Source organism: Pinus tabuliformis, chromosome 7 (assembly GCF_031772625.1).
Source record: "Pinus tabuliformis cultivar Carrire ecotype Pingquan chromosome 7, CPIR1, whole genome shotgun sequence".
In the NCBI taxonomy this organism is placed as follows: domain Eukaryota; kingdom Viridiplantae; phylum Streptophyta; class Pinopsida; order Pinales; family Pinaceae; genus Pinus; species Pinus tabuliformis.
The window spans coordinates 147,040,245-147,060,022 of NC_142293.1; the positions used below are offsets into that span (position 1 = coordinate 147,040,245).

Sequence of the window (19,778 nt, forward strand, 5' to 3'; positions counted from 1 at the left end):
TTCAACAGCTTCCGACTTCACATGTGTGAGAGAGAGAGACCCATTTCAGCGCAGTAGAGAAGAGACTCATATCTGCGCAGTAGAGAGAGAGAGATGTGATGAGATGAGTGAGTCCAAATGAGGAAAAGTCCTCTTATATTTATACACAACGTTTGTGGGTGAATAGATGCGACTGTTGGGCTTCTGAGCCTACATGAGTTGTAGGTCGGCTTGATAATAATTCCATAATCAAAATAAATTCATATCTCCATGAATACTTATCGGAATTGGATGATCTTTATATCAATCCTACACCTCTCGACGAGAGGAATCTAATAAAAATATTATTAGCCATGAATAAGATGACCCACATGAAGTTTTTCCCTGGTTGCCAATTTTAACAGTGGTCCATGTGGTTGTCCACGTGTCTTCTTTCTCTAATTTTTTTTCCACTGAGGTGTTCGGATGCTCCTGCATCAAACTCCAGAGGTACAAAATTTATGACCTCCTGGTCATATGCATTTCCTTAGCATTCTACCCATTGTTTCACTTCATCAGTGGAACTTCTTTCATGTGAGCTGCAACCAAACCTCTGCAATAGCAAGTCCTCCCTACTACCAGATGCCCTACCAAGCTTCTCTCCCGAGCTTAGCCTTCCGATATCTCTCTGGTTCTCTCCTCTCGAACCAATTGAGCACTCCTGCTCCAGGTTTGCTGCAATCTTCTCACCTTCACAAAATAAATTAAAAAAAATTACAAGCTTACAAATCTTTAGCAAAATTGTACCTCTTCTTTCTTCGCATGCAAAAACTCTCCTTTCCGCAGGAAATCTTTTCCCGCTCTGATACCACTTGATGAGGACGAGATTCTGGGTGAACCAAAATCCCATTTCCCCAATAAAATCGCTCTTGAGGTCTGTGGGTTATGGGCCCACGAAGCCTTTCAGAATCGCTTCTCATCTTCTTGAGAGCACCTCCAATGAATCTTTAATCTTTCCAGCAACCTGAGAAAACAGGTTAGTGCGACGACAACCTTCTGGCATCCAGACTGCTCCAGCGCATCGAACGTCATCCTCGCCTCCTCAATCTTACCAGCGTGCGCATAATTCCCAAACATAGAGGAAATGGTTTCCATGGACACGATGCCCTCAGTCCTCATTATCTTAACGCAGTCCCACATCGCATCAAACAACTTTTCTTTGCCCAGCAAATCCACGAGCGAATTCCACACGAGGGCGTTGTGCTTCCTGCCAAGCTTCAACCCAGCGCAACAAAAAAACTTCGACGCAAAACTCCAACTGCTCGTGCCATTGCCCTTCCGTATCAATGTACATGGCATGGCTGGTATAAGTAATTTGATACTTTGTCTAATACCTCCTATGATTGTTGCATTCTCTAGAACCAGCAAAACAATGGTGCTTCCATTGTTAAAACGGTCTGGTGTTATGATACATTGAATTTCAATCTAAGTTGCTGCAAACTAATGGGGACGAGTCGGGGAAGCCTCGGCCCCTGCCCCATCCTCGTCCTCTGCCACCGCTCGGCCTTCTCCACGCACACCTGTTCTCCCCTCCTTTCTTGATGCCCGAACCAATTCTTTATGCATACATTCAGTTTTAACTGATTTTTGAACTGAAATTTGTTCATTAACCGAATCTTGTTCAAGGTTGGCCAGGTTGTCCATGTGGTTGTCCACGTGTCTTCTTTCTCTAATTTTTTTTCAACTGAGGTGTCCAGATGCTCCTGCATCATTTGTCCCTAGTCATTGACTTAAATCTCAATGTTTCATATTTGTGTTTGGTTGTCTTCATATGATTTTTAAATTTATGTTTATTTACAATTGCTGCTCTGAAAAGTTTTGAAGAAGGAAATTGCATTCTATGTAATTGTAACATCATAGAACATTTAGTTTTATGCAAAGTACTTTCAAGTCCCAACATAGAACATTCAATTTTATGCAAAGTACATTCAATTTTCTACAAACTATATTCAGCTTTGTGCAAAATACATTCAGTTTTCTGCATAGAACTTTCAAGTTTCTGCAAAGAATTTTTTAAGTTTTTGCATAAAACTTTCAATAATAGTTTTTCTAGATTATATGATTGTCTCTTTGTCGAAAATAAATTCTTACAGTTTCGATCAAAGTGGGGGACCCTAAGCTCCATAGATCTATGGTCCTAGTTGGACCTTGAAGGAGATCAGGCAGATCTATGGAAGGCGTACACAAAGTTTAAAGAGGGACCATATTAGGTTAAGAGATGAAAACGATTGACTTGAACATATAACAATTCGATGTAAAATTTTGCTTAACTTGGACACAAAGCTATGTTTGTATCTTATCCTCAAGGACCTTATTAGTAGTGGAGCAAGATTTGGGAATTCTGAACTTCAAAAGAGGCAAATATATTTGTGGTTGGCACTAAGGAACAAGGCTTTGACTTGAGATGTAACGCACATGAGATATAGATGGCCTTGGGATTTGTTTGTCAATTGGATTTATATTTGGTGGTTGGGAGGAATGATTGAGATCCTTCCCATCCAAATTCAATTCCCGTAATTGACATGATGACCTTCACTGTAATGGCTTCAAGCCTATGATGTAATGTCCCAGAGCATGCATATTCCTCATGAAATACAAGGGTACTTTCCACATGAAACAAGAGTGAAAGTCTTGGGATTTGCTTATTGTGCAAATTGAAAGAAGAAATCATTCACTTGTTAATCAAATACCCTTATTCCAACCCGGTTTGGAAAGAAGCAAAACAAATCCCTGGTACTCCAAATGTATGGAATGTTGAGTCAATAGAGGATTGTTTAGGAAAGTTGAAAGAGCTTAGAGCCTTGCCACATCTTGTTGGGAATCCGATTGGTTGTGAACTCTTCAATTTTTAATGTCAAAAATGTCAATCAATCAAGCAAGCAACGATTCCAAATGTCAATCAATCAAAGGGTTCTTCACCAAGTTGGATAACTGCCAATCAATAAGTTACAATGTTGGGGCTTTCCCACAGGACCAGGCACAGTCATCCTGAGTTTAGTAGCATGGTATGGGTTTTGTTTCTCTCAGATTTAAAGCAGGACCTGGGCCAGGGTCCAACAATTCTGCTGAGTTACAATCTTTGAAGTTTCTCTTAAAATGTGCACTGGATAGGAATGTTGAACACATTCAGATTGTTGTGACTCTTCACTTGTCATTGATTGGATGAATGGTTCTGCTCAATTTCATAATGTTTAGCTCATGCTGGTTGGAGATTCACCACTGGAGGTGATCGTCTCATTTGATTCATGGAACTGAAACAAGAAGCAGACGAAGTGTCTAAAAAGGGGAAGCAGCAGTCAGAGAACACCATGGTTAAGGAAGAAGATAGAGATGGAACAACTATCTCTACACCATTTTCAATCTGAAGCTTAATTTATTTCTATTTGCTGTTGCTGTCTTTGGTTTTTCTGCAGTAGTTTGATATTACGGTGTTGCTTTAATGGATGGAGTTGTGGACAGTTCTTGTTTAGCATTTATTTTAACTCTACTACGGGAAGTATTTAGTGTTTTCTTTTTTGTCATAGGGCTCTGTAATGGGATGTAACCGGCTATGTATGCTGATATCCTATTGCTGATAGAATAATTGGGGGTCTTCTCTTTTTGTTGACTGAAGGGATCTGGTTTTTCAAGGCCCTAATTTGAAACTTCAATAGTGTTATGGCACCTAAAGAGTGTAATTTCCACAAATTTTACTTGAATAGAAATTGCTAATTTTTCTTGGACAAAAGAACAATGTAGATTACAGATTTCCGATCCACTACTACTTTTGCCCAACATACTTGTGTTTTAGTGTTTTATGCAGTAGTCTTACCAAAGTCAGTTACATTCTTGGTCTAAATTTTTCCTTGAAGTAATAAAATTATTAGTAATATTCTCTAAATAGCATTCTGCTCCTAGTTAATTTTAGAATCCAGCGTAATTAAGAATGTGCAATCATTATGGATTTTCAAAATGAATAATTTAGAAACTCAAAATAGAACAATACAACAAACAGTTTCAAAACATTAAATACTAAAGGTAAACATAAGACAAATGATAAATCAATTTGCAGTTAATATACACTGGTCAATTCTTCTACATCATTATAAATATTTATATGTTGTATAATACTATTCCACAAAAAAATAGAAGATTGGCCCGTTTCTTCGTCATCTGGATCATAACTCTCAAGGCAAACACATTTGCAACCGGGATTATTTTTCAACTTGTATTCACTATCATCTATCAAGAATGTATTCTTTGGTCCATATTGTGGGTAAGTTTCCCAAACCTTACTGAGGTCCTTCAACAGTGCTGGCTTGGTCTTTCCTTGTAAATTTGTAACATGACCTTCCATTGAACACCAACTTTGATCCCATATAAAAAGCAATCTATCCATCCTATTTTGCCCAATAGATTTTCTGAGAATAGGTTTTATGTTATTCATTTGAAAACACGACCATATAGCAATTTCAAATGACTCTAGGCATTTATCTATAAAATTTGATAGTCCAGGCCTGAAGTATATCTTTTTATATTTCAAGTACATAGATGGTTTCTTAGTAATATTGATTGCTTGCCATCGTGGGTAAGCTCTAACCAAAACCCCATTCAGATCCAAAATTATCAATTGTTTGAGACTTTGTCCTTGAATGAAATCCTCTGAAACAGAAATCTGTCCTTGAATGTAATCCTCTGAAACAGAAAAAAGAAATTACAATCAACCATTCTGAAGTCTTTGAGTATACAAGTTTTTAGAAGCATATGGTAAATGTATCTAAGTTCAAAATATTTACACCATCCATACCAGATGACGATTTTTTAATGTGCATTATTAGCATGCAAGAAAAAACAACGAAGTAAACCACTGGAAAATTAATGAAATGAACATTGCTTACTTCTCAAGTTGAAAAATGTAGGAGGAAACATGACCACCTGTGATTAATTAAACATTACTGGTCTAATAGAACGAGTCCTATGAGGACAGTTATATCTTGGTGTAAGATTTTGTGTGGCGAATGGCATAACACATTTGAAAGGTCATTTGATTGTAATTAGGCTTTTGGAAGGGCATGCTTCCTGTAGCACTATATGGTTTTCCTAGTTCTTGTAAATTTCAGAATGTCCTTGTAAGGCTTCAAACATTGTCCTCTTTGCCACTTTCAAATGTTCACCAAATTAGTCAACCTTTAGACCTTGAATATATTACCAAATATCTTCACTGAACAAGTGTGGCCATTCATTTTGATATGTCAAGGACTTTTCTCCTTCCTTTTCCAGAAATTATTTGTTAATTAACATCCTTGCAGACCTATCAAGGCTTCGGATCTAATCCATCTCTCTGATTCTATATATGCACTTCAAGGAAACTTATTAAAGGAAAATACCAACGACAAGATCTCTTATAGAGGAAAGTCACATAACCAAGCCTTATCAAAAAGCTAGAAAATTTGGAAGGCTGTAGATGCAAGGAAAAGATATGCCTCAAGCAAATAGTCTTGCATGTCAACCAATCTAATGATACTTTGTATGTGATGATTAAACCCCTAGGATTTAATCCTTGTCGAAGAAATTTTGCAGAAAATGAATGCGGTGTGTTGAAATTCAAATAGATGATAGAATTTCTTAACATGATAATTACTTGTGACTAACATACATATTTTCTCTTAGCATTTACTTCATTTATTTATGTCATCAAGCAATTACACTAATTTAGCCATTCAAATAGAGATCATAATGCACAACAAACGAGACACCAGAAATTAGGCCAAAGGCCAGGGCAAAACCCACAAGGGGAAAAACCATCAATCGTTTCCTTACAGATTCTTAGCAACAAGAGAAATCCAAGTCAAACTAACCAGTGATCCAAGTGCCAAGTCAGCCCTCCAAACTGCGCCATGAACTGTTGTTAAAATTGGCAACTAGGGCCAAATTCCAACATATGACAGCTCACATGATGGAGATGATTATTGCATTGGATTCCTCTTTTCGAGAGGTCCAATTTTGATATAAAGATCATTTCGTTCTGACAAGCAAAAGTGGAATTTTAAATTTATTTTCTCTCATGCACAAATTGTCAAGGTTGGCCTCAGTGAAATGTAGGCTCAAGAAGCCCAATAGATGTGTCTCCACACCCTCATCGAATTGTATAAATAGGAGTGACCTCTCTCCTCATTTGGACATCACTCAACACATCACATCATCTCTCTCTCCTCTCTTGATTGGTTCATACAGCTTGGGGACAACGTCTCTCTTCTTTGCACGTGTGGCAGGAGGTCGAATATTTCAGAACAAGGACAGGCTGAATTTCAGAGAAATAGACCAGCGTTGACCAGGGCTCTTTTGACCAAGTTTGACTTAGATATTCAGGGAAGAATTCCAATTTCTCTAGGCCGAGTTGCTGGGCACAGATTTCGAGGTGTTTTGGGCAGTTTGACTTCAGATTTGACCGCATAAATTACAGCAGTGTTTCTCTCTCCTTTGACTGGGTTTGGCCAAACTGATTTGGGCTGACTTTGACTCTCTTTGAAGACTGAATTAGTCTGCTGTTAACCGAGCTGCTTGGAGGACATTTTGATGTTGATTTGACCAGCGTTGACTTTCTGGTTAGGGCTACAGTTTGACAGGACTGTTTTGTCTATTTATTGGGCAAGTGAATTTGATCTATGTACTCTCTCTCTGATGAGCTATTGAAGAATTATAAGAAGATTTGATCAAAGGGTTTTCCCCGCATTGGGTTTTTCCCTGGCATCCACCAAATCTTGTGTCCTCTTGTCTTGGCTTGTCTTCTGCACATGTTTTTATGTTCTATCTGCATTTACTATCAATGTGTTTAAGTTAATGTGATTGCTACTTTTGGACATTCTCATTGGGCTGATAATGAACATTGAAGTAAATTGTGCTAAAGCACAGAACATACCATTGTTATCTAAAATTAACATGGTATCAAAGCCCAGGGGAAGACAAAGCCCAAGCAAGAGTGAGGAAAAGCAATCACTAAGGGAAGTTGTTGGACAAGGACTTGGAACTAGCCCCAATGACGACTACATCCTACTTCAAATCCGAAGACAAGCTTAAGGACAAATCCAATTATCATGCATGGAAGATGTCTCTAGATTTGACTTTGGAAAAAAACAATGCCATGGACTATGTCAAAGGAAGAGTGGTGGAGCCTCCTTCAAATGCATCCACAGCTGCACAAACAAAGTACAAGAAAGGTGAGGTTAAAGCTAAGAAAATTATTATTGACTCTATTCACAAGCCTTTGGTTACCTATACTTTTTATTTGGAAACAACTAAGGAGATGTATGACAAGCTGGTTGGGATGTTCAAAGTCAATAATGCAAATCAAGTTCTCTTTCTCAAGAATAAGTTGAAAGATATCAAGATGGATAGAGGAGAATCCATTCAATCCTACTTCATAAGAATTACCGAAATCAAGAATGATCTCCTATCTATTGGAGAAGTTATTGGTGGCAAGGAGCTCACTCTTATTGCAATTGGAGGCCTTACAAGGGAATGGGATGTGTTTAACACTACCATCCTCAACAATGACAAGATTTTGGGATTTGATGAATTATTGGCTAGATGCACTCAAGAAGAAGTAAGGATGATGGAAAGAGACAAGCCCTCAAATGGAAACAATCCCACCGCCTTCTCCACTCATGCTAAGAGGAACAACAATGTTGGTCCAAGAAGACAAGGTCAAGGGTTCAAGCCGAGATTCAAAGAAGGAAGAAAAGGAAGATGCTTCAATTGTAACAGGTTTGGCCACTTCGCTAGAGAGTGTCCTCACAAGGATACTCCTGTAGAAAATCTCTGTTTTCCCACCCCGGTTTTCAGTTTCACCTTATTTCTCCCATGTAGTTAAATGCCCTTTCCCATAACCATACATTTAACAAGCTGAAAAAATAAATATTGCTGAAAACACAAATTCTGGAAATTTTACAGAATGTTGGAAATTGCAGAAATAAAAATCAGCAGTAATAAACAGCCTTTAAAACACATTTAAACACTGAGATTTTTGGTCAACTTGACCCTGAAAAAACCCCCTACAACTCTTGGGGAAAACCAGTTTGAGAGCTCTTCTTTATTTCTGGAAAATGTCTTTTTACAGTGAGAAAATTTTCAGCAAAAAAATCAGCAAAACAAATTTTTCCAGCAAGCAAACTTATCTGTTTTTCAGCTAACAGACAATCTGGAAAATGCGTTGTACGAGCTGTACGGACCGTACGGACAGACCTCGAAATTTGTGGAGAAAATCGCCTCCTCGATATTCGTGCCTGAAAATCAGTTTTTCCCTGTTTGCTCACAAAAATCTGCCCTTTTTCTGCTTGTTCTTTGAGCTGTACGGATTTGCTGAAGTGCTGCCTTGGTATGTGTGCCAAACTGCTGCCTCTTTCTCCTCCTTGCCCAGAAATCTCCCTTGCTCTCTTGCTCTCCTTCTCCCAATCTGCTCATGAAAGAATGAATGATCTTTTCCTCCCTTAACCCAACCCTAAGTGACTTTTGGGTGATCCCTAAATCCAATGGCTGAAATAGATTTAGATCAATGGCTGAGATTAAATGCTCATTTAAATCTCACTTTCTATTTTTTAATTCACCCCACTTTAATAAAGACCCACTTAGTCATTTATTTCCAAAGTCACTTTTCCTTTCTAATTTTTCATTGACTTTATAAAAGTCACTTTAAAATTAGACTTAGTAACTTATCACTTAAAGTCACTTTTAAATTAGATTTAACTTTATAAAAATTATAAAGTTACTTTAGGAGAAAAATTAAATTCTTTTGGACACTTTTCCCTAGGCCAAAGATCAAAGCCTAAGGGAACCACCTGTCCTCCGGTACCAAATTTCAACACTCCCTCTTACCGAGGAAGGTGTTCCTCACCACACCCATCTTGTCTCTGAAGTAGACATGCTTGCCCCGTGGTAAGGCTTTGGTAAGAATATCTGCAACCTGCTCATCAGTGGAAATATACTCAAGCTTCACAGCTCCCTTCTGAACATAGTCTCTGATGAAATGATATCTGATCCCGATATGCTTTGACCTGTCATGAAATATTGGATTCTCCGTGAGTTTAATGCAACTCTGATTATCACAGTAAATCACTGAAGGTCTCAACGGCTGACCAAATAAGCCAAACAACATCTTGCGAAGCCAGATGGCCTCACAACTAGCTAGACTGGCTGCCATATACTCTGCTTCCGCTGAACTCAGTGCTACTGACTGCTGCTTCCGGCTGAACCATGACACTACTGCTGAACCCAACCCAAAACAGCACCCTGAAGTGCTCTTCCTATCAGAAGCACAACCTGCCCAATCAGAATCAGTGTATCCTGCCAATCTCACTCCATCTCCCTGCCTGTAGTCCAGACCATAATCCACTGTCCCCTGCAAGTACCGCAAAATGTGTTTTGTAGCCACCCAGTGAACCTTCCTAGGCTCACACATAAACTGACTCATCGTGTTGACTGCAAAACAGATATCTGGTCTAGTGTTGACCAAATACATCAAGGAACCAATCAGCTGCCTGTACAATGTGGGATCCACCAACTCGGAATCCGAAGCATGAAGCTTCTTCCAGTTGGTAATCATCGGTGTCGACATGGGTCTACAATCCTCCATGTGGAATCTGCTAAGGATGTCCACAATATACTTCCCCTGCCCCAGGAAGAAATGCCCCTCCTCCTGCCACACCTCCAAACCCAAAAAGTAATGCATCAAGCCGATGTCCTTCATCTCAAACTCCGTCGCAAGATCTCTCTTGCAGTGCTCTATGAGTCTCTCTGCACCTGTAATGACCAAGTCATCCACATACAGCACCAGAATGAGAGGCTCCTCACCAATCACAATAAAGTAAAGGTTCGGATCTGCCTCACTCTTTGTGAAACCCATCCCCTGCAAATATGTATCTATCCTGGAGTACCAAGCTCTGGGAGCTTGCTTCAGGCCATAAAGGGCCTTCTTCAGTCTGCACACATGGGACTCCTTCCCATGCACCTCAAAGCCCTGTGGCTGCTCAATGTACACCTCCTCCTGTATGAAGCCATTGAGAAATGCGGTCTTCACATCCATCTGGTGGATCTTCCAACCCATCTCTGCTGCTATCGATATAATGGAGCGGATCGAAGTATATCGAGCCATGGGAGCGAAGGTCTCCTCATAATCAACTCCCTCTACCTGGGAGAACCCTCTAGCCACAAACCTTGCTTTGAATTTCTCAATGCTGCCATCTGCAGCATGCTTTACCTTGTAAAGCCATCTGGAAGTAACCACGGATTTGCCCTCAGGCCTCGACACCACCTCCCAAACATCATTCTTCATGATAGAAGAATACTCCTCCTGCATGGCCTCTCTCCAGACCTGCTGGCTAGCTGCCTCCTCATAGCTAGAAGGCTCAGAGTCAAGGATGCTGGTAACCATCGCCATATAGCTACAAAACCTCTCAGGTGGTCTACTCTCTCTGACCGGCCTCTTCGGCTCAGCAACAGATGTGGCATCTCTCAAGGTGTCCTGAAGCCACTTGGGCTTCCTCTTCCCTGAGCATGTTTCTCCCATAGGAGAATGAAACTCCTCCTCCTCATCACCATCAGTAGCCTGAACTCCTGACTGTCTGTCTGTTGTCCTCCTGCTTGCACCTGAACCTGTAGAAGCTGAGGTACCGTGTGAACTGTCCATCAGTGGACTCCCTAGTGAACTGCTCTGCATGCTACCCGGAGCACCACCCCTCTGGCTCGGTGAGCCACTGCTCACTGACGGACCTGACATCCTCATAGATGTACCTCCTGATCCTCCTGATCCCTGCCCACTGGATCCCTGCGACTGACTCAACTGCTGCTGAGGGTCTGGCTGATCCAGATACTCTAACTCCCGTGACCTCCTAAAGGCCCTGTCCTCGAACTTCACATCCCGTCTGACAACAACTCTCCTCTGTGCAGGAATGTAAATCCGAAAGGCCTTTGAGGTCTCACTGTAGCCCACAAAGATACCCTTCTCTGTGGTGGGCTCTAGTTTGGTCCTCTTCTCCTTGGGTATATAGGAGTATGTAATGCATCCAAAGATATGAAGATGACCAATATCAGGCTTCTTCCCAGAGAAAGCCTCCTCCGGAGTCATGTGCCCCAAAGCACGATGCGGACTCCTGTTTTGCAAGTAAACAGCTGTGTTGCAGGCCTCTGCCCACAAGAACAATGGCAACCCCTGATCATGTAACATGGCTTTGGCAGCCCCTATGATGGATCTGTTCTTCCTCTCCGCAACCCCGTTCTGCTGGGGGTTGTAAGGAACAGTAAACTCCCTCCTAATGCCTGCCTCCGCACAATAGTCAACAAACTCTCCAAGGGTGTACTCTCCTCCATTGTCCGACCTCAGGGACTTGATCTTCCGACCTGTCTGTGTCTCCACAAGAGCTCTAAACTCCTGAAACCGCTTGAAGACCTCACTCTTGGTCTTCAAGAAATAAATCCAGGTCCTCCTGGAGTGATCATCAATGAATAAAACATAGTACTCATATCCACTCAAGGAAACATGAGACATCCGACCGCTCACATCGGAATGAATCAAATCAAGTATCCCAGTCGCTCTGCTGTCACTGCTGGGAAAAGGGGATTTGGCAAACTTGCCCATCGCACAACCTCTGCAAGTATCAAAGTGATCAGTACTGAAATCTGGCACACCTGTAGTGATCTCCCGCAATGTCCTCAAGGCTCCATGATACATGTGTCCCATCCTGCGGTGCCAAATCTCACACAGCTCAGAACTGCTAGCTCTGCTGTCGGTACTACTGCTCAATGCCAACAGGGGCTGGAATGCAAACTTGTACACCTTTGCATGGCGTACACCTATCACTCTAGCTGAATCAGCTGGAGCGCCCCTGGGATACATCAACACCTGTCCTCCCCTGAACAGTACCTCATATCCTCTGTCCTCCAAAGCTGAGAGGGATATGAGGTTCTTCCTCATCCCTGGCACATAAAGAACATCTGACACTTTCAAGGGAGGTTTGGACTCCCTCTGAAATGTCAGTGTCCCCACCCCGACTGCTCTAACAACTCTGTCATCACCGAGTACTACCTCTATATCAGTGCCACTCTCTGAAAGCTCTGAGAAGTACTCTCGGACTCCTGTCATATGACGTGAAGCCCCACTGTCCACATACCAGATACCTGAAGATGCTCCGCTAATCGAAGGAAAAGCATGCTCCCTCTGAACCTGTGTGGCAGGTGATCCTGCACTAGAGGACTCACACGTAGTGAACGCAAACTCCCGGTCAAAACGACCTGCAAAGTCCTCAATCTCTACTGAAGCTGCCACGTCCTGGTTCTTCCCCTTCTTCTTCTTCTCCGGACACACAACTGCATAGTGTCCCATCTTCTGACAATTCCAACACTTCACCTTGGAATAGTCCTTCTGTGTGTTCCCCTGTTTACCTTTACCTTTGCCTTTGCCCCCACCACCGCTTGTGGAAGCCTGCTTCTTCCCTTTGCCTTTCTTGCCTCCTGCCACCAGTGCTACGTCCTCATCCTGCTCAACTGGCTTGGCTGCCCCAAGCTGTCCTTTCCTGATCTCTGTCTGAATGCAATCATCCCAAAACCTCTCCCATGTGGGAAGGGTCTCACGTGCACAAACCCCATCAGCAAAGTTCAACCATGAACGGGGGAGGCCATTCACTGCAATCCGCACCAACTCAGTGGGTGGAATGGCCTCTCCAATCGCTGCCAACTCATCTCTCACATTAGTAATCTTTGTGAGATATCCAGCTGCACTATCATTACCCATCTTAATGTTCTTCAGCTTCTCCTTCAGGACCATTTTTCGGTTCTCATTGGTACTCTGGTAGAGATTGGACAATGCTGTCCACATCTCATGGGCATTGCTCTTTCCTCTCACATGAGGAATGCAATGGTCTTTGATTCCGTCTAGAATCAGCCTCTTCCCCTTGTTGTTTTTTTATTATAAGCTGTCAACTGAGTAGCATCAGTAGGCACAACAACAGGGTTCTGTGTGGTATGCACCATGATATCCCAGACTTCTGCCTCCTCAAATATACTCTGCATTCTCTCCTTCCAAACGCTGTAATTTGTATGCCCATCCAGCCTATCCTCTACCCTCAATCCCAATGACATCCTGTTGTCCTAAACTGAAAAATAGCACTGCTGTGGTAAAGATAAAACTGTTGTTTATGAAAAATCAGCTTGCTGGAATTTTCTGAGTGAAAAAACAGCAGCTGTAATTTTTTTTCTTTTGCTGTCCCAAACTGCCCTTCAGCACTCAAGCTCTGATACCATGTAGAAAATCTCTGTTTTCCCACCCCGGTTTTCAGTTTCACCTTATTTCTCCCATGTAGTTAAATGCCCTTTCCCATAACCATACATTTAACAAGCTGAAAAAATAAATATTGCTGAAAACACAAATTCTGGAAATTTTACAGAATGCTGGAAATTGCAGAAATAAAAATCAGCAGTAATAAACAGCCTTAAAAACACATTAAAACACTGAGATTTTTGGTCAACTTGACCCTGGAAAAACCCCCTACAACTCTTGGGGAAAACCAGTTTGAGAGCTCTTCTTTATTTCTGGAAAATTTCTTTTTACAGTGAGAAAATTTTCAGCAAAAAAATCAGCAAAACAAATTTTTCCAGCAAGCAAACTTATTTTTTTTTCAGCTAACAAACAATCTGGAAAATGAGCTGTACGAGCTATACGAACCGTACGGATGTACGGGCTGTACGGACAGAACTCGAAATTTGTGCAAAAAATCGCCTCCTCGATATTCGTGCCTGAAAATCAGTTTTTCCCTGTTTGCTCACAAAAATCTGCCCTTTTTCTGCTTGTTCTTTGAGCTGTACGGATTTGCTGAAGTGCTGCCTTGGTATGTGTGCCAAACTGCTGCCTCTTTCTCCTCCTTGCCCAGAAATCTCCCTTGCTCTCTTGCTCTCCTTCTCCCAATCTGCTCATGAAAGAATGAATGATCTTTTCCTCCTTTTCCTCCCTTAACCCAACCCTAAGTGACTTTTGGGTGATCCCTAAATCCAATGGCTGAAATAGATTTAGATCAATGGCTGAGATTAAATGCTCATTTAAATCTCACTTTCTATTTTTTAATTCACCCCACTTTAATAAAGACCCACTTAGTCATTTATTTCCAAAGTCACTTTTCCTTTCTAATTTTTCATTGACTTTATAAAAGTCACTTTAAAATTAGACTTAGTAACTTTATCACTTAAAGTCACTTTTAAATTAGATTTAACTTTATAAAAATTATAAAGTTACTTTAGGAGAAAAATTAAATTCTTTTGGACACTTTTCCCTAGGCCAAAGATCAAAGCCTAAGGGAACCACCTGTCCTCCGGTACCAAATTTCAACAACTCCAAGAGATGATGACCAAATTAACAACAACTACAAAGGCAATGGCAATCAAAGGAACAACAAGAACAACAAAGGAAAGAGGAAAGCTCCTGCTGCGCGAAATGGAAATGGTCATCCTCCCAAGAAGTCAAGAAACTCCAGGTATGGAGAAGTTAAGGTTGTAAAGCAAAAAGAATTTTATCTTATTTTTTCCTTCACGACCGCCTCTCCTCTGGATACATTGGATCATTGGTTGATTGATAGTGGTGCCTCAAGGCACTTCACTAGGTACAAAGAGGCTCTCTCAAACTTGATTGAAAAGAAGACTAATATGGAGATTATACTTGGGGATAATGCCACTTATCTCGTGAAACGAATTGAGACTATTACTCTTCACTTAAATCAAGGTCAAACCCTTCATCTGCAAGAAGTATTGTATGTACTTGATCTGAAAAAGAACCCGGTCTCTATTTCTGCGATGGAAGATAAAGGTTTCAAGGTGACATTCATTGATGGGAAGGTTCGTGTTTGGCAAAGAAACCCAAGAGATGCATTCACTCTTGGATTCAGGGTTGAAGGTCTTTATCAGGTTGGAGGAAGTTCGTTCAGAGCCATGACTTGTGATACTTCTCTTCACTCTGAATTATGGCACTGAAGATTTGCTCACCTGCATTACAAAGCCTTACCTGATGTAAGGAGGATGGTCACAGGGATGCCCGAATTCAACTTAGATCATGAAGGTGTATGTTAGGGTTGAGCAGCTGGAGAACATACAAGGGAACCATTCCCCTAAAGTCAAAGTCAATCTACCGATATTCTTCAACTGGTCCATTCTGATCTATCAGGTATGTTGCTCATGACATCTTTGGGTGGATATCTGTACTATGCAATTTTTGTGGATGACTTCTCTCGCAAAACATGGATCTATTTCTTAAAGAAGGACAAAGTGTTCAAATGGTTCCACTCTTTCAAAGCTTTGGTTGAGAATCAAACAAGAAAGAAGATCAAAATATTGAGGATCGATAATGGGACCGAACATGAATCAGATGAATTCACTGAATATTGTAGAGAAGCTGGGATTAAGAGGGAGACCACTACTACATATACTCCTGAGCAAAAAGGAGATGTCGAAAGGAAGAATCGTACTATCATAGAAGCCACTCGTGCCATGCTTCATGACCAAGGTCTGTCGAAGTTCTTATAGAGAGATGCTGCCAACACCACTGTGTATGTTCAAAATAGATGCCCACATCAAGCATTGGACTTCAAGACACGCGAAGAAGTATTTACTAGTGAAAAACCTGATGTTTCTCATTTTAGAATTTTTGGTTGTTGTGTATATTTTCTTGCGACGAAAGAGAAAAGAAACAAACTAGATGCATCTGGGAAGAAAGGAACATTTGTGGGCTACAGTGAAACTTCGAAGGCATATAGAATCTATGTGCCTGGTCAAAGGCAAGTGGAAATAAGTCATGATGTCACTTTCAATGAAGATTCTAGCCTTAGGAAAGTCTGAGATCTTCCTATCTCTAGGAAGGACATGATGATGATGATGATGCAGGAAAACAGGATGAACCTCCGTTAGATGAACCGATGCTGAATGTGGAAGGTTCATGGATCCCATTGATCCACCTCGTAGTGAGCCCACTACTTCAAGAAAAAGACCTTTGTGACTCAAAGATACTCTTGAAGATGCTGAGAAACATATTGCACCAAGGGGGACATTTCGTGAAAGCAAGAAGCCGAACAGGTACCAAGGGTACTTAGCTACCATGAGTACCATTACACAATCTGAGCCTTGTACATTCAAAGAAGTCATGAAACACCAAGTTTGGAAGGATGCAATGAACGAGGAATATGAGTCGATCATCAAAAATGATGTTTGGGATATGGTTCCTAGACCCAAGGACAAGTCAATGGTCACTTCAAAATGGCTCTACAATATCAAACATGGAGCTGATGGAAGTGCTTTAAAGTTCAAGGCCAGATTCGTTGCTCGAGGCCTCTCACAAAAGGAAGGAGTAGACTATGATGAGATATTTGCACATGTTGCCCAATATACTACCATTCATTCGATCAAAGCCCTTGTTCCCTCGCAAGGATGGAGCCTTCACCAAATGGATGTCAAAATTGCCTTCTTGCATGGCTCGCTTAAGGAGGAAGTCTATGTAGAACAACCCAAGGGGTTCGAAGTTCAAGATCGAAAGACACATGTATGCAAGTTGAAGAAAGCCCTCTATGGGTTGAAGAAAGCCCCTAGGGCTTGGTATGAGAGGATGGATAGCTATCTTATGAAGCTGGGATTTACAAGGAGCGACGCTGACCCGAACCTATACTTCAAGGTGGAAAAGGACAAGCTTCTCATTCAAGTCCTTTATGTGGATGATCTCTTTCTGACAAGTAATGACCCTCTCATTCATCAATGCAAGAGGGAGTTGGCTTCCAAATTCGAGATAAAGGACCTAGGACTGATACACTACCTCCTAGGGCTGGAGGTATGGAAAAAGCCAGGTGAAATTTTCTTTTCTCAAGGAAAATATATTGTGAAGTTGCTTGAGAGATGTGGGATGGTGGACTGCAAGTCCATATCTACTCTAATGGAACTCAACTTCAAGAAGCTATGTGGTAGTGTTGTTGGGCTCGAATTAGCGAACCCTTATGAGTATCGTCAACTTGTGGGGGCCCTGTTGTTCTTGGTGAACTCTTGTCCTGACATATGCTTCGTCGTGAACACGATGAATCAATTTATGGTCGAGCCTCATCACATTCATTGGATTGCTGCTAAGAATCTCTTGAGATGTCTCTAGGGCACACTCCATTATGGACTAAGATACACTGTCGAGAACTTCAAGCTACATGGATATTCAAATGTTGACTGGGATGGAAGTGTGGTGGATCGTAAGAGCATGTCTGGGTGTTGCTTCTCTTTGGGGTCTAATTCAATATCTTGGTTGCTTTGAGCATCGTTGAGGCTACATACATTGCTACAAGTATGGCCTGTTGTGAAGCTGTTTGGTTGAGGAAACTCTTCAGTGAGTTATTTGAGCACACGCTGTATACCATCGTGATCTTTTGCGACAACCAGAGTGGGATCTGCCTATCAGAGAATCTTGTGTTCCACAACTGCTCCAAGCACATTGATATCAGCTACCACTTTATCCGGGATAAGGTACAAGGGGAGCAATAAAGCTTCAACACATCAAGACGGACAAGCAGGTCGCAAACATTCTCACGAAGCCTTTGGGGAAGGTCAAATTCTTAACCTTCGAGAGAGACTTGGGGTCGTGGAACGACCCTCCTATGAGGGTCTCGTATGAGTTCGACACTAAGCTTTGGGACCTCTTGGGGGCTTGGGGTACTTCTTGGAGCTATGAGCGACCATATGGTGAGTGGTTCACCTTCCCCTAGCGGTGCGCTAGATACAAGGGTGAGTAGTTCACCTTCCCTTGTGATACCCCATGATGATTAACATGTGTGTAGGGTGAGTGGTTCACCATCCCCTACGATTGCAGACACATGTATGTAGGGTGAGTGGTTCATCTTCCCCTACGATTGACATGTGCATAGGATGTGGTTCACCTTCTCCTATGGCATATGAGCAGGATGAGTGGTTCACCTTCTATTGCCAATGCCCCAGCACACATCCTACCCATGGAGTCTGAGACTCATGGGAAGTACCTCTCATCTGGCCAATGAGTTGGGAAAAGATGGTTAGGGACCATAGCACTATCGATGGACACATCGTGTACTGCCGTACTCCCTATGACTAGCATGCCTGGTGTTCAACAACTTGATCTAGGATCAAGGACGGACTTTTGTCAGTGGAGAGTGATCAAGTCTTATGACTCACTCTCGATCGCATCTTCTTCATTATTACTTCATGGTTCAGCAGAGAAAAGCAGAGCGGTGATGACAAAGATGGTACATGATGACAAATGGATTGGCAGGTGGAATTCTCCCTAGTTGAGAGGGAGAGTTAAAATTGGCAACTAGGGCCAAATTCCACCTTAGGACAGCTCATATGATGGAGATGATTATTGCATTGAATTCCTCTTTTCGAGAGGTCCAATTTTGATATAAAGATCATCTCATTCTGACAAGAAAAAGTGGAATTTTGAATCTATTTTCTCTCATGCACAAATTGTCAAGGTTAGCCTCAGTCAAATGTAGGCTCAAGAAACCCAATAGATGTGTCTCCACACCCTCAACGAATTGTATAAATAGGAGTGACCTCTCTCCTCATTTGGACATCACTCAACACATCACATCATCTCTCTCTCCTCTTTTGATTGGTTAGTACAGCTTGGGGACATCGTCTCTCTTCTTCGCACATGTGGCAGGAGGTCGAATATTTCAGGACAAGGACAGGTCGAATTTCAGAAAAACTTACCAGCGTTGACCAAGGCTCTTTTGACCAAGTTTGACTTCGATCTTCAGGGCAAAATTCTGATTTCTCTAGGCCAAGTTGTTGGGCACATATTTCAAGGTGTTTTGGGCAAGTTCACTTCAGCAGACCATAGAAATTACAGCGTTGTTTCTCTCTCCTTTGACTGGGTTTGACCGAACTATTTTGGGCTGAATTTGGCTCTCTTTGAAGGACGAATTAGTCTGTTGTTGACCGAGCTGCTTGGAGGACACTTTGATGTTGATTTGACCAGCGTTGACTTTCTGGTTAGGACTACAGTTTGACAAAGTTGTTTTGTCTATGTATTGGGCAAGTGAATTTGATCTATTTACTCTCTCTCTTTCTCTCTGTTGAACTATTGAAGAATAATGAGAAGATTTGATCAAAGGGTTCTCCCCACGTTGGGGTTTTTCCTTGGCATCCGCCAAATCTTGTGTCCTCTTGTCTTGGCTTGTCTTATGCACATGTTTTTATGTTTTATCTGCATTTACTATCAACATGTTTAAGTTAATGTGATTGCTACTTTTGGAAATTGTCATTGGGCTGATAAGGAACATTGAAGTAAATTGTGCTAAAGCACAGAACATACCATTGTTATATAAAATTAACATATGTCCACAAGATAGTCAACTAATCTGTTTATACATGCCTGCCACGTCACAAAGATATAGGTGCCATAGAAAGCTTGCTTCATAACAAGGAAAGTGCCACAAGAACTCGCATCAGCGCATAGAAATATACCATAGAAACTTGCGTCATCATAGAAAGATATGTCACGGAAACTCACATCATCATAGAGAGATATGTCACAAAAACCCGCATTATTATAGAGAGATATGTCTCAGAAACTCGCATCATCAAAGAGCCTTAGATCCTTTGTGTATTTCAGACAATAGGAGTCTCAGAAACTTCGGTGATGTATACTCAATTGCGTGTGCTTGGAGGAGGACGAATAGCTCTTATTAATAATCATTTCATGAGGTTGAATAGGTGTGAGTACTAACTGAGCCGATATGTTCCTTGGA

At 41.5% G+C, this 19,778-nt stretch overlaps 1 protein-coding gene across 1 annotated transcript in view; it reads right to left on the reverse strand.

Annotated features, from left to right (window-relative positions):
• Nucleotides 1-4,030: 4,030 nt before the first annotated feature.
• The window catches only part of LOC149246270 (uncharacterized), a 109,427-nt gene continuing 93,679 nt past the window's right edge, over nt 4,031-19,778 (reverse strand). The window contains exon 3 of the mRNA XM_089455652.1: nt 4,031-4,692. Coding sequence (XP_089311778.1) covers nt 4,070-4,692 — 623 coding nt within the window. The 3' untranslated portion in view covers nt 4,031-4,069. The remainder of the gene's footprint in view (nt 4,693-19,778) is intronic.